The sequence below is a fragment of the Ricinus communis genome, chromosome 2, assembly GCF_019578655.1.
Source record: "Ricinus communis isolate WT05 ecotype wild-type chromosome 2, ASM1957865v1, whole genome shotgun sequence".
Classification (NCBI taxonomy): Eukaryota; Viridiplantae; Streptophyta; class Magnoliopsida; order Malpighiales; family Euphorbiaceae; genus Ricinus; species Ricinus communis.
Window position 1 is genome coordinate 375986 of NC_063257.1, and position 25902 is coordinate 401887.

At 37.9% G+C, this 25902-nt stretch overlaps 6 protein-coding genes across 13 annotated transcripts; 5 read left to right on the top strand and 1 right to left on the bottom strand.

Moving 5' to 3' along the window:
• LOC8273643 lies at nt 1–2473 on the top strand. Its single transcript, XM_002510661.3, has 5 exons — nt 1–219; nt 755–872; nt 1401–1497; nt 1734–1820; nt 2135–2473. Exons 1-5 carry the CDS (start codon nt 153–155, stop codon nt 2264–2266), a joined length of 501 nt encoding a protein of 166 aa, XP_002510707.1. The 5' UTR covers nt 1–152; the 3' UTR covers nt 2267–2473.
• Nucleotides 2474–3978: 1505 nt separating this feature from the next.
• On the top strand, nt 3979–6976 carry LOC8273642 (glyceraldehyde-3-phosphate dehydrogenase GAPB, chloroplastic). Its single transcript, XM_002510660.4, has 9 exons — nt 3979–4291; nt 4385–4498; nt 5122–5283; nt 5387–5554; nt 5644–5804; nt 5909–5970; nt 6057–6106; nt 6202–6608; nt 6709–6976. The coding sequence occupies exons 1-9, from the start codon at nt 4193–4195 to the stop codon at nt 6842–6844; spliced, it is 1359 nt and encodes a 452-aa protein (XP_002510706.2). The 5' UTR covers nt 3979–4192; the 3' UTR covers nt 6845–6976.
• A 420-nt stretch (nt 6977–7396) lies between these two features.
• Nucleotides 7397–12233, top strand: LOC8273641 (serine/threonine-protein kinase/endoribonuclease IRE1b-like). 3 transcript variants are annotated; one of them, XM_048370960.1, is made up of 7 exons: nt 7397–7981; nt 8100–8191; nt 8288–8340; nt 8466–9934; nt 10869–11041; nt 11256–11502; nt 11619–12233. In XM_048370960.1, exons 1-7 carry the CDS (start codon nt 7830–7832, stop codon nt 12067–12069), a joined length of 2637 nt encoding a protein of 878 aa, XP_048226917.1. In that variant the 5' UTR covers nt 7397–7829; the 3' UTR covers nt 12070–12233. The 3 variants fall into 3 exon arrangements, with proteins under 3 accessions (XP_048226917.1, XP_015576127.2, XP_048226918.1); XM_015720641.3 differs by having other exon boundaries at nt 8100–8340; XM_048370961.1 differs by lacking the exons at nt 7397–7981; nt 8100–8191 and having other exon boundaries at nt 8201–8340; nt 8452–9934.
• Nucleotides 12234–13463: 1230 nt separating this feature from the next.
• LOC8273640 (glucan endo-1,3-beta-glucosidase 12) lies at nt 13464–15336 on the top strand. Its single transcript, XM_002510658.4, has 2 exons — nt 13464–15030; nt 15154–15336. The coding sequence occupies exons 1-2, from the start codon at nt 13686–13688 to the stop codon at nt 15183–15185; spliced, it is 1377 nt and encodes a 458-aa protein (XP_002510704.1). The 5' UTR covers nt 13464–13685; the 3' UTR covers nt 15186–15336.
• Nucleotides 15337–16009: 673 nt separating this feature from the next.
• Nucleotides 16010–21470, bottom strand: LOC8273639 (glutamate receptor 3.3). Of its 5 annotated transcripts, none has more exons than XM_002510657.4 (8): nt 21279–21466; nt 20186–20361; nt 19441–19797; nt 18024–19366; nt 17651–17928; nt 17366–17397; nt 16858–17267; nt 16010–16739 (listed from the first exon to the last, which is right to left on the bottom strand). In XM_002510657.4, the coding sequence occupies exons 3-8, from the start codon at nt 19703–19705 to the stop codon at nt 16284–16286; spliced, it is 2784 nt and encodes a 927-aa protein (XP_002510703.2). In that variant the 5' UTR covers nt 19706–19797; nt 20186–20361; nt 21279–21466; the 3' UTR covers nt 16010–16283. The 5 variants fall into 5 exon arrangements, with proteins under 5 accessions (XP_002510703.2, XP_015575581.2, XP_025012629.2 ...); XM_015720095.3 differs by lacking the exon at nt 20186–20361 and adding an exon at nt 20362–20419; XM_025156861.2 differs by lacking the exons at nt 20186–20361; nt 21279–21466 and adding exons at nt 20362–20419; nt 21116–21272.
• Nucleotides 21471–22756: 1286 nt separating this feature from the next.
• On the top strand, nt 22757–25869 carry LOC8273638 (probable protein phosphatase 2C 27). 2 transcript variants are annotated; one of them, XM_002510656.4, is made up of 4 exons: nt 22757–23609; nt 23753–23947; nt 24242–24447; nt 24938–25869. In XM_002510656.4, exons 1-4 carry the CDS (start codon nt 23406–23408, stop codon nt 25494–25496), a joined length of 1164 nt encoding a protein of 387 aa, XP_002510702.1. In that variant the 5' UTR covers nt 22757–23405; the 3' UTR covers nt 25497–25869. The 2 variants fall into 2 exon arrangements, with proteins under 2 accessions (XP_002510702.1, XP_025013005.1); XM_025157237.2 differs by having other exon boundaries at nt 23468–23609; nt 23829–23947.
• The last annotated feature ends 33 nt before the right edge of the window (nt 25870–25902 follow it).

The window sequence follows — 25902 nt, forward strand, 5'->3', positions numbered from 1 at the left end:
GACTCCATTGTAATTGATCAGATGAGAATGTAGCGAATCATTCATCAAACTGAAAGAGAAGCATAGATATCATCGATCCTTTCACCTGAATTTAGCTTCTTCAACCATTTCCACTATACAAATCTCTCTCTGTCTCTCTCTCTCTCATAACAATGACGGCTATTTCAAATTCTTTGGCTCTAACGAGAAATCCAGTAGGGACAGTTCAGCTTTCAGCTGGTAATACATTTCTTAATAATCTGATTATTTCATTTTCTGCAATTTGTAATTCCATTTTTTTATACATAGTTACTCTGTTAAAGATCTGTCTCTACTATATATGGTTGAGCTAATAGGTAAAGAAAAAAAAAGTATTTTAGGAGATGGTTTAAGCATAGTATGTCAGTGAGAAAGCAATTTCAGCCATTCTTTTGGTGCGGAGATGGTAATATCGACTTTATTTTTGGTTTGGCATCAATTACTCTATACAGATGGAGATTTGAGATTAAGCAACTTCTTTAGAAAGCATAAAATTAGAAAGCATGCAGTAAGACTATACTGGATAATTGTCCTAAACAATTTATTAAAACAATTCTTTTAAACTGTGAGTAGTTGTTTTATTATCTGTAATGCCTACTTGATTGCGTATGAGTTCAAGGCTCAGTATGCTTCTGCTTTGAGCTATTAATTGGCACATTAGAGAATTTAATGTCTATTTGAATTTATTTTTTTGGAATACACGTAAGTTAGATCTATCTCTTACTTATTTGGCTAGGATCATTGGGAAAAAGTCTCCAGAATGTTGGCCCTACCAAGTTGTCATTCAGTTTGAATTCTCCAGGAAAAGTGCAACTTACTACCTCCAGAAGGTCGCTCACTGTTAGAGCTGCAAGGTATTTTCTACTTTATGATATCGGGTTATACTATGATGTTTTTTGATTGGTTGGTAAGGTACTTGGAAAAAGGAAATGGGACTTAGTGGAAGGGCATGAAGGTAGAAAAACATTTTAAGAACAGGAAGTGGAAAATAGTCGGTTATGGTTGTCGTGAACCACAAATTTTAGATTGTTTTGTTGTTCTTTGTGCAAATCTACAAATCAACGTCAAATTCTTGAGTATTATCTGCTTAATCCTTCCAACACCCATATGACGTCCTTATGACTTGTACGGTAATCAGTGTAACATATTGGTAGAATTATTTACAACATTCTCACTCCTGATCTAAAAGAGATAATTAAAAATAAGTAAGATTTTAGTTAAAATAGAGATTATATAGATTTTCCTGTAATTAGCTGAGATGCTATTAGTCGTTAGGTTCTTCAATTTATTCACTTTGACTGTGTCAATGTGTGCATGCTAAAGTGCTGGCGATTGTTGAGGACACTCTACTCATTTATTAATTTGTTTTAATTTCTTGACAGTGATGATGGAAGGCCAAGCAGTGGCAGTATCTTTGTTGGTGGCTTTGTTTTGGGAGGACTTATAGTTGGTGCTCTTGGATGTGTATATGCACCTCAGGTATAATTGATTTGCATGTTATTGTTATGTTTTGCAATGATTATGTGCAATACTCTTTCAGGTATCACCTCATTCTAAAATCAGTTGAAGTGATTTGATGAAACAAATGGATAATAGTTCTGATGTCAAGATACTTCAGATCATCAATTTTCCACTCTATTTCAATTGTTCCAACTCCAAACTACTGTTATCAGTAAATTGCGATGGCGAGTGATATTGTTTCTTATCCTGTATAGATTAGCAAGGCATTAGCTGGTACTGACCGAAAAGATCTTATGAGGAAACTCCCTAAGTTCATCTATGATGAAGAAAAGGCTCTGGAGGTGAGTTTTGCCGCTGTTTGTGTCTGTTCATTATCAATGATTGGCCATTTAATATGATGAACTGGTTCGTTCTTATATAATCCCCTCATGTTTTCTTATAGTTTAGTTTCTTTTTGTTTCCCCTTTCCTTTTTAAGTATTATTACTAACCCTGAAATCTGTTCTTGTGTTTTAACCAGTCATTCCTGCTCTTAATCATAGTCCAGAAGCAGATTAGATGTTTAGTTTCTTGATTCTGCTTGGAATTCCTAATTGAATGCTGATATTTAAAATCTTCTAACAACCAATAATGCTTGGATTTGTTTTGAGTTTCAGAAAACCAGAAAGGTATTAACTGAGAAGATAGCGCAACTGAACTCTGCCATTGATGATGTCTCTGCTCAGCTCCGATCAGATGACTCTCCAAATGGAGTGGCAGTGAATGATGAAATTGAAGCTGCTATATGACATAGCCACTGATTCTATTACAGTATATTTCATCTTACCCAGTAGGAATTTCATACAAATAAATAATATTCAAACTGATTGTGATGTCTTTTTTTCTATTTTTCGTCTATAGAGGACTAATTTGCTCGATTGTTTTCTGGTGGCTCAAGTGGGTACATATAGTGTTGACTTGTATGCTGCATAATTTGAATGTGCATTACTTCCATATATTATTTGTTTTCTGGATTGTTGTTTATGATTGTAATGAAATGCAAGAGAACCATATGGGTTATTCTACACAGCCGTGTCATCAGTTCAAACAAATAATGACAATACTAAAAACGAATACATAAATTACCTGTGCCTTGGTTCATGTTTTGGTAGCACAGACCCATAGCCAGTTCGTTCCTACATGGATTGGTTCATGTTTTCTATATCTTTTATGAGGGCCGAAAGAGAGTTAATTATAGTACCTTCATAAAAGGTTCAAATTTTTCCCGTATGCTCCAAATTACCGAAGATTAGTTCTCCTTGAAATTTACCAGAACTGCTCATCCGAAAATGGCGGCTGAACTTTCTAGCAGCCTAATTTTCTGGAGTCTGCTAGTTCCGAAAGACAGTTTTTAGTCACTTGAAGCACCCTGGTGGTTGAAGGTTAAGCCGGGAAATTGCTGTGGATCAATGTGCTAATCTGCCGTACGGCCGCCACAAATCAAATCATAAATGATTTCATGGACAGCGGATTTATCTTTTTCTTGGCGCTTTCAGTTTCTATTTTTATGAAATATGTAGCAAGGGGTAAAACCCTTGTCTCAGAAAAAACCTAACAGTCGGATACATCCAATTCTCGGTTCTACCTCTTTCCGACCTGAATTGACATTGATATTTTCATATTGAGTGTCCTCGACCATTCACATTGGCTTCCCCCATCAGCCAGAAAAACAAAGGACAGAAAATAAAATCTACTTAAAGTGACACCTTCATGGTTGATAAAATGTATGCGATAAGCCCTTGACATTTACCCCAGAATTTATTTTATCTCATTTAAGCTCTAAACATCTTTAAAACCATTCAATCAAATCCAAAATTCAACTCTAATCTTACAACTACTATTGCCCATAACTTTAGCATTACTGAAGTGCACAAATGGCACAGGACGGGCATTCCTCTGGTGATTTGCAAAGACCAGCGGTGGATATTAAATCGTCGACCGATATCATGAACAAAAGAGAGAAAGTAGTAACTTCAAGACTTCAATTTCAGAGATTGCGGAGACATCTGGGGAAGTGAAGGTACTGCTGAACAATTCAGGATGAAACAAACTAATTTAAAGAAATCAGCTACTAACTCTACTGGAAGGATAATCTATGGACCTCTTGCTGCGGAGGTGAAATTTTGATGTTCGATTTTATAATTTTATTTTTTCTACAAATGATTCACTATATTAGTGCCAGAAGTTTAAATTTTTGGTCCAACCCAAAATGAACTAGAATTTTTTGTTAGACTAACTATGTTAAAAGCATTTATGGCTTAAATGAAACAAAATAAATATTGAATCATTACCGTGCTTTGTAATAAAAATAAAGGGCTTATTTGTATCTTTTGCACTAATACTACATGAACTCAGTCCGACCCCAGACAAATTATGGCAATTAGGAGGTCAGTTTAGGATATAAGCAAGACTAGAAAAGGAAATTCAAGAAAATACAAACAAATGGTGGAAAGTCTGTGGTTCAGAAACTGAAATTCTTTTAGGCCGCAAAGCATAATCTTATCCCATATATCTTCATATATCATTGTGACCACATATTCTTCTTAACTCACCATGTTTCAAAAATATAAAGGAAGATTATTTTCAAAGTAAAGATGAAAATAACTGAAGCAAAAAACTAACTTCAACTGTATGTATAGCAAGGAGTAGTTGATCTCTTAGCTTTAGTTGCAGTCATGGCCACCCACGCAGCCCTTGCTCCTTCAAGAATCCCAGCTAGCACAAGACTCCCCTCCAAAAGCGCTCACTCTTTCCCAACTCAATGCTCCTCCAAGGTCTGTCTCCTTATCAATGTGGATGATCTTTATGCATTTGCATTTATAGCTCTCTAGTTTGTAATATTTTCCAACCTATTTGATTGTATGCAGAGGCTAGAAGTTGCTGAGTTTTCTGGGCTTCGAGCCAGTTCTTGCATGACCTATGCCAAGAATGCTAGTGAGGCATCCTTCTTCGATTTGGTGGCTGCTCAAATGGCTCCCAAGGTTTTCAAAACTAGGCCTGCATATTTTTCTTTTATGGTTATTTCAGTTGATATTCATATTAGCTTAATTATATGATGATTGATTTCATCGCAAAATTTTGAACATGTTGTTTCTGTCAGATGCTTAATTCTTAAGTATAATGAGTTTATTTTGGGTGTACACGTGTTTTGATCGTTGATTAACTAAGCTCGGTCCTCATGGAGCTAAGAGCCATGACAGTTCACAGAATAATTTACCTATCCGCATCATTTCCCAACTTGAGATCCTCGTCATCGTTTTGATTTACAGCTTGACTCTTACTAATGGTCGAGTACCTACCTTGTATCAGTACAAGGAATTAAAGTACAAAGATCTACTTCTACTCTCTCTCTAACGCTTAGAACCATGTAAGGCGTTTCTTTTAAGTTGACAGGCATGATGATTTTATCTGCTTGTTAACATTCTAATTCAGGTTTTCTACCCAGATAGTATCATGGATTTGTAAGGTTACCAATCCTTATTGGGATAAATGGTTTAAAAGAACAAGATTGAGCAATGAAACTTGTATTTGAACATTAGAATATATGCAGCTGTTTCCTATATCCTTGAATAATTCTGTGTTGGATTTTATTTGAAAATTTCAGGTTGCAACCTCAACTCCTACTAGAGCAGAAACAGTGGCCAAACTGAAGGTGGCAATCAATGGATTTGGACGCATTGGCAGGAACTTCCTCAGATGCTGGCATGGCCGGAAAGACTCTCCCCTTGACGTGATCGTCGTCAATGACAGCGGCGGTGTCAAGAATGTAAGAAAACTATCATATCATATCATTCTGAATTAATGCACTTTCAGAGAAAGAATTGTTTAACTCAGGAACTATACTAATTAAAAATGGACATTATATACAGGCTTCTCACTTGCTGAAGTATGACTCCATGCTTGGGACTTTCAAAGCAGATGTGAAAATTGTGGATAATACCACCATCAGTGTTGATGGAAAACCCATCAAGGTTGTCTCCAACAGAGACCCTCTTAAGCTTCCTTGGGCTGAGCTTGGAATTGACATTGTCATAGAGGTCGGTTCTCTTTCTCTTAACGTGGAAACTTAAATCGCTTACCAATTTTGCAAAATGATCTGACCATATCAATGACCTAATATGTGCAGGGAACTGGAGTGTTTGTTGATGGCCCTGGTGCTGGGAAACATATTCAAGCTGGTGCCAAGAAAGTCATCATTACTGCTCCAGCCAAAGGTGCTGACATTCCAACATATGTTGTTGGTGTTAATGAAAAGGATTATAGCCACGAGGTTGCCAACATTGTAAGGTTGGTGTCTTGAAAAAAAATGCGTTAGTATTGTGTTCATTATTATTCCTTCCATTGTATATGATTAATTGTCAGTTGGTAAACCAATCTTTTATAATTTGCAGCAATGCTTCTTGCACCACAAATTGTCTGGCTCCTTTTGTGAAGGTCATGGATGAGGAATTTGGTATGGAAATATTTGTTTGAAAGTACTCACTAGATAGATTAAGATGGACATAAAAGCCTTGTTCTCAAGGATTGTTTGTTTTGCAGGTATTGTTAAGGGAACAATGACAACCACTCATTCCTACACTGGAGATCAGGTAACTGCCAAAAGTTATATTCTGCTGCTCTGGTACTAAAGCCTATTTCAATATAAATGAAGTGGAAATTTGAAAGGCTAAACTGCATTGTGCAGAGGCTCTTGGATGCTTCACACCGTGACTTGAGGAGAGCTAGAGCTGCGGCACTGAACATAGTGCCGACAAGCACTGGTGCAGCCAAGGCAGTGTCTCTGGTGCTGCCCCAACTCAAGGGAAAGCTGAATGGCATTGCACTCCGTGTCCCAACACCAAATGTCTCAGTTGTTGACCTTGTTGTGAATGTTGAGAAGAAGGGCCTTACAGCAGAAGATGTCAATGCAGCCTTCAGAAAGGCAGCAGAGGGGCCACTGAAGGGCATATTGGATGTGTGCGATGTTCCTCTTGTGTCAGTTGACTTCCGATGCAGTGATGTTTCTTCCACCATTGACTCTTCATTGACCATGGTCATGGGAGATGACATGGTCAAGGTTGTCGCCTGGTACGACAATGAATGGGGTTACAGGTCAGGATATACTAATGCTACAACCAACTTAACTTTAATGCCATTTTTTATTAATGATCATTAGTAATTGAACGGAAATGTGATTATGTATCTTTTTCAGCCAAAGGGTGGTTGACTTGGCACATTTGGTAGCCGCCAAGTGGCCAGGTGCGTCTGCAGCAGGAAGTGGTGATGCACTGGAGGACTTCTGCGAGACGAACCCAGCCGATAAGGAGTGCAAAGTTTTTGAATCTTAAATCATGATTACAATTCTTTTCTTTTCTTTTTCTTTGCCAATCTTTTATTGGGGACTAAGATTTTCTAAAGCTTGTAATAATTCAAATCAAATACTAATGTTAATGCAGTCATTGCAGGGTGCAATTCAAACATACTCTTTGTTTGTTTTTATGCGAAATGTTTCAAAGAAGAATAGCTTTTACTAAATCTCCTCGTTCAAGAAACCACACCAAACTGATTAAACACAAACAAAAAAAAGGAAAGAAAGTAATGGTTGTCAATTTTGTCCCCTAAATTTGTATACCATGGCTAATTAATCTTACTCTAAATCCTAATATTTTGGCCTAATTAGTCTAATTTTTACGATGTGTCTAGTCAACCAGTTTTTGACAATTTCTGATAAAATTGGGCTAAACAACCGCAAAGGTCAAATAAAAAAGTGGATTTGATTGCTCATCATGATCAGGTTTGGGGGTAATGTGGCATTTAAGCTATTATTTCCCCGTCCGTCCGTCTCGTAGAAACGACAGAAGCCTTTTTGCTGCCGGTTGATTTGAAACGACAGACTGTTCATCGTCGCGTTGGGCTTGACATGAGACCCGTATAATATTTCAGAGCTTTTCTTTAAAGCCCATCTTCTCCTTCTCATTTCATATGATATGATATGTCCAATTAAGAAGACATTAGGGGGTTTCCAAAAGCACAGAAACTCATTTCATCATCCGGCAATCCACCGTGTACGTGTAGTCATATTCATACCAGACAATTACTCTCGGCGCCAACTGAAAACGGCAATTCCACTCGGTGGGTAACGGGTAAAAATGCGAACGTCGATTGAAATCAGAGAAAATGAAACCCAGCACCAGCTCCCTCTTTCCAAAATCGTAAAACCCTAGCTTACAAATTCTTCGTTTTTCTAAAATCCGAACTATATAATCCCTAATTCCCTTTCTCCCAAGCAAAATTAACCTATTAAATTCGCATTTTTGTATAGATATTTGAGATATGAGACGCTATCTAATACTTCTCCTGTTCAAATTGGTGATGTTAATACCATTAATAAGAAGTATCTCTGGTTCAGCGATCTCCCAGCCCTCGATTCCCGATGAAAGCAGTCAGATTTCCAAGCTATACAAGTCTTTTTTGCCGCCAAAACCGTGAGTATCTATCATTCTAAGAAAATGTTATTTTATCTGTTTATGATTGTTTCTAGTGCGATTCATTTCTAAATATTAACGTTCGTGCTTGTTTTGTTTGGCCTTTGATTTATTTAAGTAAACAAGATGTAGCACTAGTGGCCGCATTGGATGGAACTGTCTATTTTGTGGACACTAACTCACGGAAAGTTCGGTGGTCATTCTCATCTGGTTCGCCTATTTATTCTTCTTATCAGGCTAATCCTAATGATGATGAGGATAGGCATAATAGTGGATCTGAACTCAGTAATGACTTATATTATATAGATTGCGGTGATGACTGGGAACTGTACGTCCATAGCAAGCGCTTTGGCAAACTGGTATCGAATCCTACCTTTTCTTCTTTATGTTTTTCTTTACACTGTCAAATTAGTGTTTAAGCTACAGTTTGCTTTTTAGGCCGCCATTTTTTTTTATTTAATGAAAAATAGATATTTTTGCACAGCAAAAACTTGCACTTAGTCCTGAAGAATATGTTAAAATGACACCGCATATATCAGAGGATGGGGAAATTACTCTTGGGTTTAAAAGGACTACTGCTTTTCTTGTTGACGCCAAGACTGGAAGAGTGGTTCGCACTTATGGGTTTGATAATTCTACTTCTACATTTGGGGCTCAATATGATGAAAGAAATGCTCTTCTTCTGGTAAAAGATGCTGAATTGATAAAATCTGCTGCTGCTGTTGCTGACTTGGGAACTGTTCAGCATCTCGTTTATATCACTAGGACAGACTACGTGCTGCAACATTACTCTCCGAATTCCACTGACATATTATGGAATGTGGCATTTGCTGATATTGAGGCTGAATTTCGCTGTCAAGGACTTAGAAGTTCTTTAAGTGGGGTTTCTCCAAGTGCAAGTGATGATGTGGATGAAATTGAATTTCCTTGTCAAATGAGAACTCCTGTTCTTCGAGTTCGTGATCACAGCTTCTTAGAATTTGATAAGCTAGCAATTGCTCATCTTGGAGCTGGTGCTCGCTTTCTCCCTGCCCCTGATCACATTCTTCCCTTGGGACCTGTTCAAAGATATCCACTAGCTCTCCCAACTCATGAAGACAGAGTTGTACTTGCTTTGCCGGCATCTGAGGCTGCAAACCCTAGGAATCTAGGCTTGCCAAGTGGAATTGCCGGTATAAATGGCACAAATTTATCTTCTGAAATTATTACAAACTCCCATATGTGGCCTATTATTGCTGCCATTTTGTCCATTGTGGGTTCCATATGTTACAATTACTTGACATTTAGAAAGAAGAATGAGTTGAATAAGCCAGTTGAGGAACTTAAACAGCAAGCTGGGGTGCCCAAAAAGAAGAAAAGTAAGAGATCAGGAAACAAGCAGAGTCCCACTAGAGAGAGAAGGCAGAGATATCTTCCACTTGAGAATAATGTTGGAGATGATGTTGGAGTTTCACATGTTGAAGAAAATGAAAGGAAGTTGTTGACCTTTGCTAATGTTGTTGATGGTCGCATAGATGGACGCAAGATAGGTAAGTTAATTGTCTCTAATAAAGAAATTGCAAAGGGGAGTAATGGTACAGTTGTGCTTGAAGGAATTTATGATGGTCGTTCTGTGGCTGTTAAACGACTTGTGCAAACCCATCATGATGTGGCTTTGAAAGAGATTCAAAACCTTATTGCTTCTGATCAACATCCAAATATCGTTAGATGGTATGGAGTGGAGTATGATCAAGATTTTGTTTATCTTGCTCTGGAGCGTTGCACTTGCAGCTTAAATGACTTCATTTATGTGTATTCTCAATCGTTTCAAAATCAAGTACTTTCGAAGGATGTAGATTCCAACTGCTTGCCTGTGTGTACTGTTCAATCACGTACAATGCTGGAATATAACAGAAATATTGAATTATGGAAGACAAATGGGCATCCTTCACTACGGTTATTAAAATTGATGAGGTCAGTTTAGTATTTGCTAAGTTGGTCGTACTCCCTCTTTCCTTTTCTTTAGTATAAGACAGTATTTATTTTGTCATTAGAGAGGTTTACATTGCCAACAAGTTTCCTTTTGATTGTCCATATTAAGATCTCTTTGTCTCATTGAGCTGTTACATGAGGAAGACAGGACTTCTAACTAAACTGAAGACTCTTAAGAAAATGAGGATTTGTTTTGATTAAACTCGGTTAATTCCAGCAGAAGGCTCAATGAAGTTATTGAAAAGCTGATCACTGAATTCACAATAAAGTTATTACAGCGCCTTCTCATCAACCTTTTCTATCTTGTTCACGTCTGGACCTTCCGACCATAAGCAAGATATTTGCAGGTTTTATTTTGAATGAATAGGAGCACTGACACAGAGAACTTTGGTCAAGAACAAGTTCTTAGAATAGGTACCACAATTTACAAAATGCATAAGCTGCAAAACTTTTAATTTGAAATGTGAAGCATCTTAAAGTTACATAGATGTTAGACCTCTTATTTAGTTCTCATCCATAAAAGCTTCACAGACCCTGTCGTAAATAGTATGATTTAAAATCTGGACGACCTCTCTTTTTACTTTTTTTTTTTGGTCGTCCAAAATGCCTAAGCTGCAATATGACGACTTCTAATTTGAAATATGTAGGCAACTCATCTTCAGTCGGATAGATGTCTTTTATGCCCAGATAAATGGTCAGGACTTCTTATTTATCTGTCATCCATAAACCTTCACAGCACCCTGTAACAGTGTGATATAAACTTGGGCATATTGGATAACTTGCTTTTCTTAGTTAAGTACAACACTGTCACATTTTGATATGTTATTATTTTTCCCTGTCTTTGAATTAAATATTTGGTCGAATAAATTATCCAATACACCACCAAAAAAATTATCATAAGGCTCTATATCTGCAGGGATGTGGTTTATGGGCTAGCTCATCTGCATGAACTTGGAATTATACATCGGGACTTAAAGCCTCAGAATGTTTTGATTATCAATGAGAAGTCCTTTTGTGCTAAGCTTTCTGATATGGGCATTAGCAAGCGTCTTGTTGGGGACATGTCTTCTTTGACCCGCAATACAACTGGTAAGATGGTTTCTTTTTTCTATCTAAACAATGAAAAATCTTCATTTCAATAGCAATTCATAATTATTATTTATATTTACTCAGAGAAACCTCTCATTTGTAGTCTATCTGATTCACCGTACTACCTCCACCAGTCCAATGCTTGCATGTTCTATTATTGCTGGCTGAAAATTCTATCCTAAATGTTCTGTTGATTTTTCTTTGTTGATCATAGGTTATGGGAGCTCAGGCTGGCAAGCACCTGAACAACTCCTCCAAGGTCGCCAAACTCGTGCAGTAGACTTATTTAGTTTGGGCTGTGTTCTATTTTTCTGTGTCACTGGGGGAAAGCACCCTTTTGGTGACAATATTGAACGTGATGTAAATATTGTGAATGACCGGAAAGACCTGTTCTTGGTTGAAAGTATACCAGAAGCTATGGATCTTTTCTCACATCTTTTGGATCCTAACCCAGACAAGAGGTAAGACAGTTTTGTACAGTCAAATCTTCAAAATCTTAGAAGCTTCCATAGTATCACATTCCAAATTCTTGTCTGTGGTTTGTGATTTCTAATAGTTTTATCTTAACATGCTATAGGCCAAAAGCTCAGGAGGTATTAAACCATCCTTTGTTCTGGACACCGGAGCAAAGACTATTATTTCTTCAGGATATTAGTGACAGAGTTGAATTGGAAGATAGGGAAAATGAATCAGAAATTTTAAATGCATTAGAAAGCACTGGAGCGGTGGCATTGAATGGGAAATGGGATGAGAAGATGGAAGCTGCATTTATTAACAACATCGGCCGCTACAGGCGTTACAAGTATGATAGTGTCCGAGACTTATTGCGGGTCATACGCAACAAGTCACATCACTACAGGGAACTTCCTCAAGAGATCAAGGAGTTATTAGGATCTCATCCCGAAGGATTTGAGAACTATTTTTCATCCCGATTTCCAAAGCTCTTGATTGAGGTTTACAAAGTAATGTATAGATACTGCAAAGAGGAGGAATTTTTTCGGAAATACATAGAAAGCAGTGTAATATAAAGAACCTAGCACGTCTGTTCCTGCTTCTGTCTCAATTGGATTTCTCTAACCAAAGTGTTTAGAAAATTGTGTACACAAAAATTGTACCATGTTGCAACAGAAATTGTATAATCTTGCTACGAAAGCTGTTGTATATATCAATTATGCAACTCATTACATTCTTAGGACTTCTCTGCTCATTTTCAAATGTTCTGCTGTTAAGCAGTGCAGTAGCTCGGAGCTCTTCGTTTCATATCATTCTCGAATTTTGGGGGTAGCCCTTTTGGAGTTCAGTATTGCCTCGAGTTCAATGAGTTTTATGTCTTCAGTATTGCCCTTTTGGAAGCTGCATTCCTCGTACGACGACTGGAGACAAATCCCCGGTAAAACAGAGAGATTGAACGGAGTTAGGTCCTTTCTCATTTGTATAGAATCTGTTTCTAGCAGCTTCTTTTTGGCCTTTTTCCCAGCTTAGAACAGATGATACCTAGGGACTGTCTTTTGGGTTACATAGCCTAGGATATTATTAACTAAATGAGAAAGTAGTTAGTTGCTACTAGTGTGTATAGGCTTCTTTGCAATGTCTGTCAATTTTGAAAAATTCTCGCTGCAGCAGGGCCCAGACTGTTTTCCAAATGCTGTAAATGATTATGTCTGCTTTCTGTAACAATGAAAGCTTTCACGCATTTGGAGTGCCCGAGGAGTGGAGGAGCAAAATATCTTCTGAGATGGTAAAGATTCTTAGGCATCCATATCTTTAACTGCTACTCATTTCACATGCGTAACTCAGTATTCCCATTTTTTCAGAGTAGTAGTTATTTCCCATCTCATAAGATTCTCTATGGCTCCCATGGGACTTAACATGCCTCTAGCTTGTACTTGAACAAAAAAATAAATATCTCCAAACATTCACGAGAACTTCTTGTAAAAATCCAAAACCATGGCCTAATTTAATGAAAGTAGACAAGAACAAGTGTGGTTATCTCCATAGTTTAGTGGGTTTAATTAATATTTTGCCTTGTTTTTATAATCGACTAAACCTCATGGATGTAGTAATTAACCCTCTATTATTTCATCTATTACTGTGTGTTAGAAATAATTAATAAGTCCTTTGAGAAACCCTAGGAGCAGATGATCATAGAATACAACCAACCAGCAGACGAGTTCAAGTTTGGAATAACCTGTATGCAAATTTCTTGCCTACACCACTACCCTCACTAACTGTATATGTATATATATATATATATATATATATATATATGCTTGCTTACGTTATTACAGTTGGATCCCATCAAATCCATCAATTTACTGTGTGTGCATTAACAGTAATGGCCCACCCATCACCCCTTTTTGATCTGGAGGTTTGAAATTTCTTCCATCTGACACATTTAACATGATCTATTTTCTGTACCTATTCCTCACTCAATTTTCTGTCTTTTTTAAATTTTCATGGTGACCTTTTGGTACGTACATACACATGGATGATTCAAGAGTTAATGAACTGTAACCACCCAATTTGCAGGGCCAAGTATTTCTCGCAAAAGCCGATAGCATATTTCCTATGGAAGTGATACAAATATCCATATTATCCTATTAGCTACCAAATTTCCGCCTCTAAGTGCTCAGTTTTAACCACAATGCCTCCTCCCCAGCTCCTCTTCCTTCTCCTCCTTGCTCTCAGCCCTTTCCAAAAAGTTTCCGCTGTCGGAGTAAACTATGGTACTCTCGGGAACAACCTCCCTTCACCAAAGAAAGTAGCTCAGCTCCTCCAGTCCACACTCATCGACAAGGTTAAAATCTACGACACCAACCCTGAAATCCTTGAAGCCTTTTCCAACACTGGAATAGACCTCATTGTCGCTGTGGAGAACTACCACGTGGCAAACATCAGCTCCGATGTATCAGCCGCGGACGAGTGGTTTGCCAACCGTGTGGTACCCTTCATTCCCGCCACTTCTGTAGTAGCCATTGCCGTAGGCAATGAGTATTTAACTACAGATCCGGATCATTTGCGCCCAAATAATCTAGTTCAGGCCATGCAGAACTTGCATGCTGTGCTAGTAGCACGTGGGCTAGATCGCAAAATCAAGGTCACAACTCCACATAGCATGGCCATTCTAGCTTCTTCATTTCCCCCATCAGCTTCCACTTTCGCCACTACCCTTATGCCAACCATGACCTCCATTGTAGCGTTTTTAGCTGAAACTGGTTCTCCATTCATGGTCAATGCCTATCCATATTTCGCTTACAGAGACAACCCTGATTCTGTTGATCTACAGTATGCTTTGCTGGGAAATGCTACTGGGGTTCGTGATCCTGCAGGATACATCTACAGCAATATGTTAGATGCACAAATTGACGCTGTTAGATCAGCTGTTAATTCATTAGGTTTTGGAAATCAGACGATTGATATCACTGTATCAGAATCCGGTTGGCCATCCAAGGGCGATCCAGGCGATACTGCAGCTACTCCAGATATTGCGAGGACTTATAATACAAGGTTAATTGAACGTGCACAGTCCAATAAAGGTACACCCATGAAACCTAAGGATAATATAGAGATATATGTGTTCGCTTTGTTCAATGAGAACAAAAAGGGTGGTGATGTTAGTGAAAGGAATTTTGGGATATTTAACGGAGATGGTTCTAAAGTGTATGAAGTGGATTTGAGCTGCCAGTTCTGTAGCAATGGAGGAACATTTGAGTTTGGCGAGAAAGTGTCAAGTGGAGCAAGAGGTCCCTCAGTTTGGTGTGTGGCTAAGCCCCATGCGGATGAGAAGGTGCTTCAAGCAGTTCTTGACTTCTGCTGTGGACCAGGTGGAGTGGACTGCAGAGAGATTTATGAGAGCGGTGATTGTTTTGCACCAGACAAGCTGCATGCACATGCATCATATGCCATGAACGCATACTATCAGATGCATGGAAGGAACTATTGGAACTGTGACTTCAAGGGCACTGGACTTGTCACCTTCAGTGATCCAAGTAAGTTCATCACATTTACAAATTTATTTCTCATTTCTGTGTTAATTTCTTTTTTTGTTCTAATTACTGGATTCTTGGTAATTGCTGTGATTACAACTCCTTATGCTTTCCTTTGCTGATCAGGTTATGGTAAATGCCGATATCCTCAGCAGTGACACATATAGCAAGAAGAGGCAGAGAAGCCATATACATGGTTTGCTGCTAACTTTGTACTGTATTCGAGTATTGTTAGTAGAAGGACTGTATCCTTGATTAATTTGGTCACTGCCAAGAATATATTAAAAGAAAAGAAAAAGGTTGCTCTCATGACAGATTTTGAATATTTTGTTGGCGTGTCTGAAAAAAGAGGATTGAAAAAAGTGGCTTTTTTGTGGGGAAGAAGGAAAAGATGAGCACATGGTGAAGCTGACGGTGTCTCCATAATCAAAGGCTTTTTCTGTTTTTTGTGTTGAAAGTTTTGTTGCCCTTTTCTTGGGGAGGGAATCATGGCTAGGCCTTTCCATGTTCTTGCTATAAAAGTCTTGGAGCCTGTCTTATAGTTGTAGAGACTTTCGAAAAGATTGGGCCCTCAGAAAAGCCGTCTCATAACCAAAGATCCAATCATGAATGACTCCAAGATTCATAATGGTGGGGCTGGCATACTAACCATCGTTGCAAGTAAATTAATGCAACATGCGAATGAATTAGCAGATTCAAAGATGCGTAACCAATATTATCCAATCTGCTTTGTATTCTTTTGCAAATTCGTCACTTGTGGTTTGCAGCAATGGCTCTGTTACACCCATCTTTGATGTTACCAAAATATACCACAGACAAGTGGTATTTCTCGAATATTATAACTCCAGCATCAGGTTACAGAAATAAGATATGAGAGGCTGCCCTCGATCCCTGCAACAATTATAAACAAATCCGTTCTCATTTTCTAAACCGTAAATGAGTAAAGATCCGATGTTCCATCTCCATCAGTGCAAAAGCAATATGAATGCAAATGAAAATAATTTATATTTCCTAAGGTGTTCACTTTACATTTGATCGAAAGGGTATATGCTTTAACATATGTTTCCTTCTATGAGTAGACCGTAATATGTTGTTACTTGTGTACTATAATCCTACAAAAAGATATGATCTATGAACACATATAAACCTTCTAAAAGGAGTCAACATTTGGGCTTGATCGTTGAATAATGTAAACTGAGACACTGAGGGTCTGTCTACTCTAATCAATGAAGCAGAACCGAGATTGATGTTGCTCCTTAAATCATTGCTGTTGTTACTTTCTTCTTGGAATTTCTACCCAACTCCGCATCTCTATCATTCTCAGACAATGACATTTCCAGCTTCCTTCTCTTATTCTTGCTTTTGGAGGGATCTTCCTTCTCATCCATTAATGATAATAGTCTATGAAGGCGGCCAGAGCGTGAGCTACCTTGACTAGGAGAATCAGATTCTGATGGGGGAACATGATCCAATTGGCGCATAATCTGCAAAAAGTATATGAAGAGAGCAATGAAGCAAGCTATTCCACAAATGAGAAAGAGGCCCCAAAAGCTTTTGAGCTCAAGCCTATCCGATTCGATTTCAGTTGTATCTGAACTGCAACCGCTATGCATGAGCCACTTGTCATGGATCCTTTGGAGATCACCATTTTCTGATAGTTCTAGAATTGCAGTCGACATATCAACAGCTAAGGGAGAGTCCCGTGGAAATGCCTGGTATGCAAACAAACAAAAAAACAAAATGAGAAGGAAGAAAAAATCAACGCATTCTATTTGGTGCCTCTGACTTGAGATGAGAAAAGGACAGATCAGCCAGGAAATAGGCACTCACAAAACCCCAACCACTTTTTGTAAATTCTTGACCTACAATCCTGAATGAGCACTGGGATGAGAGGAAGAGTTCAACATAAGGAAGTTCATCAACGATAGCAGCAACACCCCCGGCCTTTTTAGGGCCACGTTGTAGCGCTGTAGCATACGCTTCTGGTGAGCCAAGTGCTACTAGCCTAGATTTAGATATTCCAAGTTCCTCACTCAAGTAATACTCAGCGAAAGAACCTACTTGGTATCCTATGGGCTCATCACTTTCCTTCAAGCTTTCAATTCCATTAATAGGAGAATATAGCTGTTGCACTGTGAGTATTGATGTCAGACTTGCAGTGTAGCTTGAGTTTATAATTAAGACCACAAATAGCCATATTATTAGCACAAATCGACCCAAGGTGCTCACAGTGTTTTCTTCTGCAAAAAGGAACACAAAATCAACTCCATCAAATAAATTACGCAGTCTTATGCCTTAATGAGAATAGAAGCTAGACAGCAATACGAATGCTGCTTACTATGGGCAAAAAATAGAGTTGAGAGGCTGAACCTGCATCATAAACAAACAGGATTTACAAATTAGATGACAAAAATGTTGCATGCTCAGAAGATGATTTTGGGATTAATGAGTACAGCATAAAAAGAGTTCCTCCATATTACCATATAAAAGGGTTCTCTTGATGAAATGGTTCTTGCTATTGCTATTACATAAAAACAGAGATTCAACAAAATGGCATGCTCCACACAACAAATTAGTACAAAATGGGCATATATCATATCAAGATATTAAATTCAGAACTCACCATAAAATGGTTATAATCTGTTTTCTAGGTGGGCCCCTGAATTCATCATTGGTTCTATGCTCCAAAATCCACACAACTACACCAACAGCAATAAAGAAACAGAAAGTAACAGCCCACATAAGAGGAGAAAATGGTTGCAAGAAAGCCCAAGCCCCTGTATTCAACTTCCTAAATGGAGCCACAACCACCAATCCAGATGATACATATGGTTGTGTAAAATCAACAATTTTTGTTCTATTTGTGACGATAGCAATATCACCAACAACAGCATCAATTGACTGCATAAAAAATAAATGAAATTCAGTCACTAGAAAAGGACTGACTCCAAATAAAATCTGAACTGCATTCAACAAATTTATGATGTAGTACTTACACCAGCTGTGATCAATTGTACAAGCTCTGTATAGCTTGGGTTTCTTTTGCCATCTCCATAGGGAATAAACTGATATGGAACAGCATATGGTAATAAACTTATAGCAGCTGTAAATACATCTATACAAAAACCTTTGAATATGTCAGTCCCTCGCACTTGTGATACAAACTCCTTGTAACTAACCCGAATAGGCACACCAATTTTCAACTGCTTCCCGTTGTTAGGAAAAACCCATCCACGGGGTTTTAATAATGTCTCTCCAGGCCAAATAACACTCTGCAATTGCTGGTTTGCACTTGAACGATTAGGTGGCCTCGTATAGAGTGTCTCGGGAAGCACAATTGATAAACCAGAATAATTTGACCAGAAACCAATCTGCCTAAACCCAGTTCCAATCACATTAATAATATCATAAGCAGGAAGAATCAGAGACTTTTGTGAATCAAACTTTACACGACCTGTTAAACCAACAAAATCACTCTGCAATATGTTCTTCAGCAAATGTGTTCCATCATTAAAGAGGCTCATTGCATCAAGATGAAGATTACTGCCTTCTACAGAATGCAACCTGGAATCATTAGAAAATGAGATAATGCCACCCTGGTCAAGAAATGCATCAATAGCATGAGCAATCAGCCAGACAGAATCATAAGCATAAAGCCCATAAGAATTCAGCCCAAAAGAACCACCAGTTAACTTGCTCCAGGCAGAGGAAAAGGACCTTTTTCTATCCGACTGCGGTGTGTGCTGACGCAAAGCAAGAACTCCTTGCATTGTGTCCATCGTCTCAGAAGGTAGAGGTGAAAAAGTATCTAAAAAAGATGAGAGCCAATCTGTGGCTATCCATACATACCCATTGCCCATCATCCCAAGGTACTTTGCTACAGAAAATACTGTAAAACCCAACTTAGAATTTAGATGAAGAATAATAACTCGAGATTCCATCAATGCAACTTTAACAAGAATATCCATGATATTTCCCTTATTCACTTCAGCTTCTGGTTCAATCCCCACCTTGTAAGAGATTCTACACCGCCTCACAGCAAGTTTGTCACTTAGAGCTAATATCCCATTCCTTCCAAAATGATCATCTATAAAAATTGCAATCACCTGCTTCCAACTATAATGATCAACAATCTCAGCTATTGCAGCCATTTGGTATAAATCACTCTGTGTTGTCCTAACGAAAAAGGGGAATTGGAGTGAGGTGAGAGTGGGATCCGTTGCTGCAAATGATAATAGAGGAACTTGGAGTTCATTTACAACATGAGATATAGTATGAGCAACTACAGAAGATTGTGGCCCTAGAATGGCGACAACATCAGTCTCCATGAATCGCAAAGCTGTCAGAGAGACATATTAGTCTTAAGTATGTCACTTACATCAATATAAGGGGAAGAAATAGATAGTTACTTACCTTCAACCATTCCCGAAAACCCACTGCAGTTGGAATTCTGAATATGGAGAGCAAGTCTGGTTCCATGTAGAATGCTAGAATTTGCATTTACATCTTTGACAGCTTCCTCAATGGCAACCTTGGCTACTCTTCCGATTGTAGAATCTAATGTAAAAATGGCCCCAATACTCACAACAGCAGGTCTTGAAATGGCATTCCTACTATAGCCGCTCGAAAACAGTCCAAAGAAGAGAAAGAAAAACGAACCAAGCACTATCGAATCCATTTTAGATCAATAGCACAATTATTTTCGCTCGTCCTTAATGAATTTGCTGACTGCTGCTGCAGAGAACTTGCACTCAATTTGACCTGTGGGTTCTATAGAGAAGAAAAAGCACTGTGTCAGCAGTTTTAACACAAAAGAAATTTGCAGAGATACAATTAGAGGGCTAGGAATACCAAATGCTCCCTTTATGAGAATATCTATGAATAAAAATGTGCAAATACATTCTGCATAGCTTAATAAACTTATAATAGTGGAGAAGAAGTAGCAAACTAGAGTTAATCAGTCACAATACAAATTGCCAAGTCAACTTTATATTGGGGGCGGGGGGATGGTTGGTAGGCTGGAGGTGGGGGAAGTCAGGAAGGGGATGAAATCAGCACCTGAATGTGATAGATAGCAGACAGAAGAATCAGATTCTTCCTTCAAATTAAAAACCTAAAATTAATATTTACAGTTTAAACAAATGTTACTTAAATTTACCAAGAAAATGCTGTCCAGGAAGCCAGTTATTGTCTTTTACAGCCCATATGCTCTTTGAAGCAATTAAGGCACCCAGTTTAATGAAATCGATGAAGAAAAACAACCACAAGAAAACGAAGGGAAAAAACAAAGAGGAGACAGATATGAAGATAAAGATCCAGACCACACAGCCTCACCTGAAAAAGAAAAAACCCACATGGGAAATGAATGAGGCACCAAGATGCAACCTTTTCTCTGGAAAAAAAAACAGATAAGATATTAAGGTACAAAGAAATTCATCAAGAAAAAAACTGTAAATTCACGTGAGATGCAGACAAGAAGGGAATCCTCTTCGGTTAGGACCAGGAAAAGGGACGCTGTTTCACATTTTTTCTGAATTGTTCACTGCTTAAGAAACAAAAATGATGAAAAAGAGTCCATATAGTGAAACACGTAAGTTAACGATCAAAAGATAATAATAGAACTTAATAGGCATATCTAATCACACCACAAAAAGGCATTATCCTCTCCAGAGGAACGGGAAAAGAATATAAAAGGGAAACTATAACACAACAATGGGCTCCCTTAATATCAATTGATTGTTGGAAAATTGATGTAGCCTAACCCGAATGCTTAAAACCGTAATGTCTGTTATTCAGTTATCTCTGCTAAAAACTAGCAATGAAAAGTAAACACTCATAGTGCCAGATAGCACAGACCAGAATCAGATTCTCCGATGTGTTCGGCTTAGAGTCTAAAGTTAAGCTTTTCCTTATATACAATACATAAGAAACTGCCACTAGATTGTCATTTAAAAGAAAAGAAGAAAAAAAATCAAGCAAAAGTGATGTCCTCGCCATGTGCTCTTCCACAACACATAGAATAAAAACCAATGAAAGAAAAAAAGGTGCCGACTGGATAAAGAGCAAAGATCCAGATTACAAATTTCACCTGAAAAAGAAGAAAACCCGAAACGGCTAGAAGAATTTATGAGGAGACCATTCACCAGTCAGTGACATACTTAAAATTTGGAGTGTTTACAAGTTCAAAGTAATGACATATGACCCGATAAGGCAAACAAGAATAATCAGAAGTCGGTGGTGTGAGAGCTTACTTGGAAGAAAGACATGAACTTTGTCTGATATTCGCAAACTGTGGAAAATATAGAATAGTGGTTAGATCGTGAACTGTCAGATGCTGGTGGCAGATCTTTCGTGTTTGGTAATGATGCTTCTTCGCATGAAAGCGAGACACAAGGAACTGTTTGCCTTTGTTAGATAGATATAGATTCGTATATGACCATACATAGATAGATACTGTCTTAACGAATAAGTAATTTTAAGTTGGTTAATTTTGTACAAATTTGAAAATCTATTTCTGATAATACTTTTTAGCGACTTGAGCTGTATGCTGTCTAACTAATGTATAGTTATTAACATATGCTAAGTTTAATTATTAAAAGAAAAAAATAATAATAATAAAAATTATATTGAAACAAAGAAAAATAAAAATGAATAGGCATACCAATGGAATTTGTAGGAGTATATATGGGAATGGGTTAGGAGTTGAAATACTTTAGGCAATAGCTAAGAAAAACAGAGTAATGCTAAAAAAGGATTGCAAGATGTGGACACAAGAAGCAAATGAACTGAGTGTACCAAGGAAGCCAGGAATATATAAAGTTTCAGAATAGAATAAAAATTAGCTATGCTGCCCACGCAACGACAGCGTCCCAATTGCAATCTTATGTTTGCTATAGATCTCTAATTTATGTCATGGTCAGTTGGATTAAATTGAATTTTTTCACAATAGATCAGATAAGATGAGGCTTGGATTCTCTTCTGGGCTATGGGCTTACAGTGTAATTGACAATTTTATAATCATGCTAGTGATCGTAGTCATGATCTTAGATAAAAAAGTATCTCCCAAAAGAAAAACCAATCATTGAAAACGTCGGCGAATCCCATATGATTGCCAAAGTTGCATGAAACTGCAATGACAAGACACAGCCTTCTAAATCATCACAGCAATTAATGTAACAGACACACACATCCATTTTTATTCAGAATAATCATAGCAGAAATCTGTATAAGCAATGCCGATACTGAGTGTTACCAAAGACAGACAGTGAGGATGTATTTGAAAAGCAACTTCAAATGGTTACATTAGTTTAGAGATATTTTAAATTCATAACCTTTTTTTATAAATAATTTTTTCCATCCTTCCTTTTGCCTTTTGAAATAATATAGTGCGGGGGTTAATTTTCAGAGTTTCTGTGAAGTAATCATCTTAGCCAAAATTTGAAGTCTCAACCAATAGACAGCCGACTGGTGTACCACGGGAATCCAACGCTAATTTCTCTAAAAACATAAAAGATAAAGTATTCTCTTCTCTTTCTAAAGACTTAACCAACATGTACCGTCCAGATTGCAGTTCAGAAATCTAACGGATGGGACGTTTAGGTGGCACCCATCCATAAACTGACATAATAAAACATCCGGTCAAACCAAAGGACCGGCCAACCATAATATAACACGTGTCGGTTAATCTATCTCCACAGGGACAGCTAGAAGATCCATCGGAATTACCTGGAATCGCCAGTAGCCAAACAGAAAGCCAACAACTGACTTCTCTCTTCTCTGCAATTCTATCAAAGCATTTATTTCTTTTTCTTTTCTTTTTTTTCCGGCTCTCTTTTGAAACTACTTTTCATTCTCTATCTATCTACGTCTTTGAGGGTTTCTTCTTCACTGATCTGACCAAACACAAAGCAATAGTATAAAAAACCATCATCATCATCTGTGAGAATATTCTCTGCTTTTTCTTTTTCTTTTTCTTTTTCATCTATTTAATGTTTTTAAAAAACTCTCGTTGTTCCTTCGGGTAATTTTTGGGTTTTAATTAGTTGATTTGGCTTGCTTGCTATTGGTTAATTACTGCAGAATTTGTTGAATCTTTTCTTGTTTTGAGATTATTGAATGACTAAGCATGATTCTGTGAATTGAAGATTTCAGACTTGGCGAATTTGGCATTTCCGTGAAGCTTTTGTTTACCTGCTCTGATTATTCTTTGACTAATTGTCTAGTATCTGAAGAAAGTTCTTTTCTTTGAGCTTGGGATTGGCTTTAAATTTTTTTGGATATTTTAATTAGATCGGAGGGTTTTGCAAAGAAAAAGGTGAAGTTGTAAACTTTAAGGGTTTGCATAGTAATTATTTGATTTATGATTGAGGAGGGGATATATGGCTGCTGGTATGGATTTTTCACCTCCATTCACTGTAGTAGAAGGTGGGTATAGTAAGGACAATAATGTGTCATCTATGGAAAATCAGAATCCGGAAATTCTGGATAATCTTAAACAACCTGCTAATGGGAAACCTCCTCGCCACCTCTCTGTCATGCGGCATAGTATGAGTTCTATTAGGATGCTGGCTGCTGCTGATCTGGTAAGTTTTCTTTTCCCTGTTTTGTAATTAATGATGAAATTTTGACAAATTAAAGGAGGTTGAAAAGATCTCTTCTTTGGTTTGTATAGCTGTATGGTTTACTGAAAATCCTTTGATCAACTGTTTGTGTGGATCTTCTCCAGACAATGGATGTTGGAATTGTTGTCAGTAAGTCTCCTTCTGATGAAAAATCCAATTTTCTTCCCGTCTTTCGATCAGGGAGCTGTGCTGAAGGAGGACCTAAACAGTATATGGAGGATGAACATGTATGTATTGATAATCTTATTGAACATCTAGGCGCAACTGCCAACTTCCCCCCACCTGGAGCTTTCTATGGGGTGAGTATGTCTGTCATCGCATTTACCTTCTAGTTCTAAATATCTAATTAATAAATGTATGGATGGACAATCACGCTGATGAAGAGTTATTAAAATCAGGCGAAATGACTACGTGTACAGCATTTAGTCTGATATATGCACTTCCTTTATATCATCCCATGACTTTAACATGGAAGTAGCAATACTTCTCAATCTTGTAGCAAAAGGCAGTTGTTTTTTTCCGGTAAGTTATCAGAATTTTTTTGCTTAGTTGGCTTTATTCATTAATTGAGACTTATTGATACATGTGCACAGGTTTTTGATGGGCATGGAGGTATAGATGCAGCATCATTTGTTAGAAATAACATTCTTAAGTTCATAATTGAGGATTCTCATTTTCCAATTTGTGTGGAGAAAGCAATTAAGAGTGCTTTTTTGAGGGCGGATTATGCATTTGCGGATGATAATGAACTTGATATCTCATCTGGTACCACTGCACTAACTGCCCTTATTTTTGGAAGGTAATGCCCTAAAGTTGCTTTTGATATTTTGAGTTTTTTGACTTTGGATTTTTCTTGGTGGTTGTGAAGAATGTATATAAGTTTGAGGGCTAGTGGTCCATGTGTCCAGGAGAAGACGGACATTGGCCTCTAAGATATACTTCCATGGATTGAAGATGGCATGAATGCTTATATGATTATTCTTAACAATATGGATCTGTAAGATCATAATAAGAGAAGCGAAAAGAAGAGTGTAGGTGAAGGATAGAAGGTTACCATGATGATAACAAAGAATAGCAATGCATCAATCAAAGTTCTGTTTGAGCTCTTAAACTATTTGCATTCGGTGTGTTAGGATGCCATGCAACTTGCCTTTGCAAGTTGAGATTAAGAGCTGAACAGTTCAAAAACTTTTTGACAAAAGGGCTACATCTGTAGCTTTTCTTATCGCGACCCATCTTTGTTAGGAAAACCAAATTGTTTTTCTCTGAAATTACTTACTTCATCACAGGACTTTGGTAATTGCTAATGCTGGGGATTGTCGAGCAGTGCTTGGGAGGCGAGGTAGAGCAATTGAGATGTCCAAAGACCACAAACCAAATTGCACATCTGAAAGACATAGAATTGAGAAACTGGGTGGAGTGATATATGATGGGTATCTTAATGGCCAATTATCAGTTGCACGTGCCCTAGGTGACTGGCACATGAAGGGTTCCAAGGGTTCTGCATGCCCTTTAAGTGCAGAGCCAGAATTGCAGGAGACAGATCTAACAGAGGATGATGAGTTCTTGATCCTCGGCTGTGATGGCCTGTGGGATGTCATGAGCAGCCAGTGTGCAGTAACAATTGCAAGAAAAGAACTGATGCTCCATAATGATCCAGAAAGATGCTCAAGAGAGTTGGTTAGGGAGGCACTCAAACGAAACACATGCGACAATGTAACAGTGGTAGTGATTTGTTTCTCCCCAGATCCACCCCCTCGGATAGAGATTCCACAATCCCGAGTTCGAAGAAGCATATCGGCAGAAGGTCTAAATTTACTCAAGGGTGTGCTGGACTGTAACTCATGAAGCAAGGGGTTCAGGGGAATGTGTACAAAATGCATTCAAGATTTGTTGCCCCTCGGTTTGCTTTTTCTGTCCTCTCAGACACGGCTGACATTCAGCACTGTTCAGGGAAATAAAGATTGCATAGAATGTGATTCTTTTTGAGTTTTAAACCCATGTAAATCTGAGATCATTTATGTTGTAACATTTGGTTGAGTGCATTGTTCAGCTGCCTAGTTCCGTAGATGCTTCTTCTCATTCTTCGTTTCTACTTTGTACATAAACTTGGAAAAAAGAAAATTGAGGGGTATGCTTTTCCATGCTCATTTAATTGGTCGGATCTCTATTATTTGTTAATCAATCATGATTAGCCAATTAGGCAAAAATCTTCATGGTATACCCAGATTGTATTTCCTTTGATTATTCTTTG

Bases quoted from the DNA above. Each gene is read 5' to 3' on its own strand.
- LOC8273638 (XM_002510656.4), top strand. From the start codon at position 23,406: ATGGCTGCTGGTATGGATTTTTCACCTCCATTCACTGTAGTAGAAGGT. The intron at 23,610-23,752 runs GTAAGTTTTCTT...GATCTTCTCCAG, and splicing joins TGCTGGCTGCTGCTGATCTG to ACAATGGATGTTGGAATTGT. The intron at 23,948-24,241 runs GTGAGTATGTCT...ACATGTGCACAG, and splicing joins CACCTGGAGCTTTCTATGGG to GTTTTTGATGGGCATGGAGG.
- LOC8273640 (XM_002510658.4), top strand. From the start codon at position 13,686: ATGCCTCCTCCCCAGCTCCTCTTCCTTCTCCTCCTTGCTCTCAGCCCT. The intron at 15,031-15,153 runs GTAAGTTCATCA...TTTGCTGATCAG, and splicing joins TGTCACCTTCAGTGATCCAA to GTTATGGTAAATGCCGATAT.
- LOC8273641 (XM_015720641.3), top strand. From the start codon at position 7,830: ATGAGACGCTATCTAATACTTCTCCTGTTCAAATTGGTGATGTTAATA. The intron at 8,341-8,465 runs GTATCGAATCCT...ATTTTTGCACAG, and splicing joins GCAAGCGCTTTGGCAAACTG to CAAAAACTTGCACTTAGTCC. The intron at 11,042-11,255 runs GTAAGATGGTTT...TGTTGATCATAG, and splicing joins TTTGACCCGCAATACAACTG to GTTATGGGAGCTCAGGCTGG.
- LOC8273642 (XM_002510660.4), top strand. From the start codon at position 4,193: ATGGCCACCCACGCAGCCCTTGCTCCTTCAAGAATCCCAGCTAGCACA. The intron at 4,499-5,121 runs GTTTTCAAAACT...TGAAAATTTCAG, and splicing joins CTGCTCAAATGGCTCCCAAG to GTTGCAACCTCAACTCCTAC. The intron at 6,609-6,708 runs GTCAGGATATAC...TATCTTTTTCAG, and splicing joins GACAATGAATGGGGTTACAG to CCAAAGGGTGGTTGACTTGG.
- LOC8273639 (XM_002510657.4), bottom strand. From the start codon at position 19,705: ATGGATTCGATAGTGCTTGGTTCGTTTTTCTTTCTCTTCTTTGGACTG. The intron at 19,367-19,440 runs GTAAGTAACTAT...TCTCTCTGACAG, and splicing joins GTTTTCGGGAATGGTTGAAG to CTTTGCGATTCATGGAGACT. The intron at 17,268-17,365 runs GTAAGCAGCATT...TCCTTTTTGCAG, and splicing joins AACTCTATTTTTTGCCCATA to AAGAAAACACTGTGAGCACC.
- LOC8273643 (XM_002510661.3), top strand. From the start codon at position 153: ATGACGGCTATTTCAAATTCTTTGGCTCTAACGAGAAATCCAGTAGGG. The intron at 873-1,400 runs GTATTTTCTACT...ATTTCTTGACAG, and splicing joins CTCACTGTTAGAGCTGCAAG to TGATGATGGAAGGCCAAGCA. The intron at 1,498-1,733 runs GTATAATTGATT...TATCCTGTATAG, and splicing joins GATGTGTATATGCACCTCAG to ATTAGCAAGGCATTAGCTGG.